This window comes from Xyrauchen texanus, chromosome 13 (genome assembly GCF_025860055.1).
Source record: "Xyrauchen texanus isolate HMW12.3.18 chromosome 13, RBS_HiC_50CHRs, whole genome shotgun sequence".
Classification (NCBI taxonomy): Eukaryota; Metazoa; Chordata; class Actinopteri; order Cypriniformes; family Catostomidae; genus Xyrauchen; species Xyrauchen texanus.
The window spans coordinates 19,515,260-19,520,216 of NC_068288.1; the positions used below are offsets into that span (position 1 = coordinate 19,515,260).

A 4,957-nucleotide genomic window follows, 5' to 3' on the forward strand; every position below is an offset into this window, starting at 1 on the left:
TAAATGGTTAAAAATAATTTTTTAAGTCTAATGAAGATGTGGTCTGAGACAATTTCGCAGTGGGAAGGTTTCAAGAGAAATCGACGAGAGGCTCTAAAGGGTAATGATGAAGTAAAAATCGCTGATTGGACAAACGCGTCATCATGTAACCAATGAGAGGAGAGATCGGGGACACGAGGAGTGTGTTATGATAAAGCAGAAGATATGACGTCAATGTAGGAAGTCATTGTAGAGCAACACTACAACGATTAGTGGCAAAAGGGAGCGTGATGTCGAGGAGTTAGAGCATCTCAATCTCTCCACACCTCAACTTTGAAAGAAAGTTCAATAACCATAACAAAAAGGACGTGGACTACACAGATCCACTTGCTTTCCACCTTTCACCTTGAATGTAACAACATCTTGGAGCGCGGGCTATATTTCTCTTTCTCTATGCTTAAGTGCAATGCTTTTTTTAAATTGCGCTTTAGATATGTTTATTTTATACTTCTTTGGGGGTTTTAATTGCGTTAACGTTTAAGTTCCGTTCCGTTTTCAGATCGTAATAGCCCATATTCCGTTTGATTGCTGCTTTTCTTCTTCTTTTTTCTTTTAAAAAGTTGTACAGGACAGTTGTTATGAAGACGACTTAAGCACTCATTCTTTTCTTATACTATGGAAGGATCCAGTGGGTCTAGTTTCGGAATAGACACTATTTTGTCCACAACCAATTCTGGCAGCTCAGTACTGATGAACGGAGATTTTCGCATTTGTGACAGCAACAGAACGGCGGATTTCAGGAGCCAGGCGACCCCATCACCATGTTCGGAGATAGACACTGTGGGAACAGCCCCCTCATCTCCTATCTCGGTCACGATGGAGCATCCCGAACCGCATCTGGTCCAAGATAGCTTTCAGCATCACCATCACCATCATCATCACAGTCAGGCTCAAAGTTTGCAGCTTTCACCCCAGCCTCATCCGCTCGGGCAGGCCGGCTGTGCCCCTAGGACTGCCACCTCCTCCTTTCTAATCAAAGACATTTTGGGCGATAGTAAACCGCTGGCAGCGTGTGCTCCTTACAGCACCAGTGTGCCATCTCCACACCACAGCCCTAAAACAGACAGTGGAACCGGCCCGGACGGCATCAGGCCCAAACTAGAGCAAGATGAAAACAGAAGCAAACTGGAAAAAAGAGATGACATGCAGAGCGACTTTAAGTTTAACGGTAAGAGTGTGTTTTTACATGCAAAAAATAAATACAAATAATAATAATAAATTAAATAAAAAATATGGTGAAACTATGTAAATATAATTGATTGCAATAATAATTACAATGTGTTATTAGAAGCATCAAAAAGCACTCACATTAAATATACGGATTTATGTTTATTACTACCATGTTCTTTATTACGTTGTAAAGAGTATCCAAATAAGTACATATGAAATAAAAACTAATGAATAAATGCACGGAAAACATCTTTAAAGCCATTTTAATTGTAAAATGTATTTCAGTATAATTTCGGTGTACTTTAACAATGCAAATCTAAGAATATATGTTCAAATGAGAGTATTTAGCATTAAACAGTTAAAGGCGCATTGAGTTATGGAATGCTTTACAACTGTGTGTCAGGCTTACATTAAATAGGCCTACAATTAGAACATTTCCTTTTTTTTTTTTTTTTTTGGCCAAAATGTAAAGACTTCTGTACTAGATTTTAAAACTCTGTGAATCAGTGGAACATTAGCTATCGTGCATGTGATTTCAGTGCATGGTAATATCTACGAGTCTGAACATTTTTCTTAAGTTTTTAAAATATGTTGACGTTCACATGGAAATGTAAATTTTAGGTTTTGTTTATTCGTCTGTTTTTTTTTCTTCTTCTTCTTAAGAACCAGTGATCAAAACAATATTGGTAGTCTTTCATTGAGATTATTCTCTGATATTAGCATAACAGATGTAAAGGCTGGTGAAACTGCCCGGTGTGGGATCCTCCCTAGTGGGACAATTAGAGAGATGATTGTTCTTCCTTAAGGGGGGATTACGGAGCCCAGTAAAAATATCGATTCTGCTCGTTTTGGCGTAATAATTATTTTTTATTTTTTGTTTTCATGTGATCGACTTATTTTATGTGGGAGACACATATAAACACATTTTGTTTTTACCTGCTCTTTGCATTTTCTAAACACTCTGGTTGTCCACAAAAACACATTTAAATAATCAGATCTAACCAGATTTGCAGATTTCCGTGTATAATAAAGGGCCTTTAGCAATCACAAGTTATCAAATGAAAGCCTTTATGTAATAACACATAGCATATACTTTTTTACTCATGCTGAGTAAACTTAATAAACCAATATAAAACTGAATAGCTTTTACAATTTTTAAATAATTTGTTATAACATTTGGTACCATATTTAAATTTGTATGTTATTATTATTTATTTTAGGAACAAAAGAAGAGGGAGATCGGGAAATTTCCAGTTCCAGAGACAGTCCGCCCGTCCGCTCTAAAAAACCTCGCAAAGCGCGGACGGCTTTTTCCGACCATCAACTGAACCAATTGGAGCGCAGTTTTGAACGACAGAAATACCTCAGTGTTCAAGACCGAATGGACCTAGCAGCAGCCCTCAACCTCACAGACACACAAGTCAAGACCTGGTACCAAAACCGACGGTAAGGCTTCATATAATAGTAAATAACAATAATATTATTGTTATTGTTATTTTATTTGGAGCCTATAGCTCCAAATAAAATCCAACAACAATAATAATAGCTAATAGTAATAGGCCTAATAATAATAGACTATAAATAGTAATAAAACGAAAGAGGTTTTGTTGTTCTTATCAGATGTTCGTAATAAGATTGAAACATAACAAAGTGCACGCTCTGTATTTTGTTTGTAAACGCATTTTGTTTAAAATGTAGCTGATAAAATGTTAAGCTATTCCCATAATTGTGTGGCCTTTTTTTGTTTTTGTTTTATTCCGTTGAAGACGGAAATCTATATTTTCGTTATCTATATTTGGCTTTGCCAAAATTCAAGCTTTTTTCATACTTATTGCATAATTTTTTGTCATGTCAAACAATTAGGTAATTTGATTGTAACTTATAAATATTTTTAAGTAGGGCCTAAGGCCCCAAATATGTAATACATATTTTCCCATAATTTTCAGTATTAACTTTCATATATTTTTTGTACTTCTATTTGTTAGTCGTACAACCTACTGCTTTAAATAATTAACTGAACTTTTAATAATAAATGCATTAAAAAACAATTTTCCAGAATAAAAAAAAAAAAGGAAATTGAAAATGTTTACACGCACGCACGCACGCACGCACGCACGCACGCACGCACGCACACACACACACACACACACACACACACAAGACAAGAATAAAATAAAAAATATCATAAACACAATATAGATATTCTTATATAGCCTGTAGAATTTAACAAACCTTCCTGCGTGCCTAACTGTTAAGTGTTTTTTCTATTTATTTATTTATTTTTATTTATTATTATTTGGGTTGTGCCTGATGAACCAAACACGTCCCGAATAATCTGGTACATAATGATTTTGATAATGAATATGAGACATTTAATAATTTGTTATTGTATTTTGATCTCAATACAGGACGAAATGGAAGAGGCAGACGGCTGTCGGATTAGAACTGCTGGCTGAAGCTGGAAATTATTCGGCTTTACAGAGAATGTTCCCGTCTCCATATTTCTATCACCCGAGTTTGTTAGGGACCGTGGACAGCACGACAGCGGCCGCCGCCGCCGCTGCCATGTACAGCAGTATGTACCGGACTCCGTCCACGCCGCATCCATCTCTCCAGAGACCGCTCGTCCCTCGAGTGCTCATTCACGGTCTCGGGCCCGGGGGACAACCGGCACTAAACCCAATACCGGGCACACCGCATCCTCGGTAAAACTATGAACAAACACTGAGAGACAAATGTGTCACACGTGATGTGAGGGACTGCGCTGAACTTTCTCAAGACGCATTTCTACCTGCAGAAAACATTGAGAGACGATTTTATCGAAGAAAAAGATGTATTATTTAAAATGGACCATTTCTGACTTAGAAGCCAATCTAAACCAGACGAGCCTGTGACCGTGACAGTAAAAGGACTGCTCATTGTCAGATTGTTTGTTTTGTTTTGTCTTTTTGTTTTGTTTGTTTTTTGGTACAAATACACTTATACTAGTACATAAGCTTATAAAGTTTATTAGATGGAAAGAAAGGGTGAAATAAAGAGGAAATGATTTAAAAAGTTCATAAGATGTCAGAAGCTTTCTCTTGAAAGTAAATGTTGGCCGTATATTTCGACCTTTTGAGGGAAATTCTGTTGTTAAAAAACAAGTAAAAAATTCCTTCCATAATTGTTCAATTCAAGAAAGATACATTTTTGTCTGAATTCCGTCTACTTCTGTCATTTTTTAAGACCTAAAAACGTAAGCCTTTAATTTTTAAGATCTAAATCGAATTATCGTCTTATAAAACAGCAGTTTAAGGTGAATTAACAAAACATGCATTTTGTTTAAAAAAAAAAAATATATATATATACATATATATATATATATATATAGTCTACATTTTTATACATAGGGTAAAACACAAGTTCTTTGTAAACTCTATAAGCCCGTCTGAACTCATTAGCATAGGCGTGCATTCAAGTACTCTCGGGACCGGTCTGCTATATGAGAAAAGATGGTTTGATGCATTTGCTCTGGGAATGGCGAAGCTGCTCCCGGTCTAGCAGCTGCTCTGTGGGAGAACCGCCGCGGACAGACAGCAGGCGTGAACCTTCTCAGCGTGAGTGAATTAAAAGAAACATTTCATATAAACAATAGGCTTCTGTAGAAGTCTCCCGAGCTTAATATTTACTGTTGTTCATTCGTTGAAATCAGCAACACTTGGGGCACCCGCTGTAAAGAACACAATTAACCAAACACAAGACCCTCTTC

The 4,957-nt window shown here is 36.7% G+C and overlaps 1 protein-coding gene across 1 annotated transcript; it reads left to right on the forward strand.

The window, feature by feature from the left end:
- The first annotated feature begins 617 nt into the window (after nt 1–617).
- On the forward strand, nt 618–4,198 carry LOC127653853 (barH-like 2 homeobox protein). The gene is made up of 3 exons (XM_052140642.1): nt 618–1,207; nt 2,430–2,655; nt 3,618–4,198. Exons 1-3 carry the CDS (start codon nt 655–657, stop codon nt 3,916–3,918), a joined length of 1,080 nt encoding a protein of 359 aa, XP_051996602.1. The 5' UTR covers nt 618–654; the 3' UTR covers nt 3,919–4,198.
- The last annotated feature ends 759 nt before the right edge of the window (nt 4,199–4,957 follow it).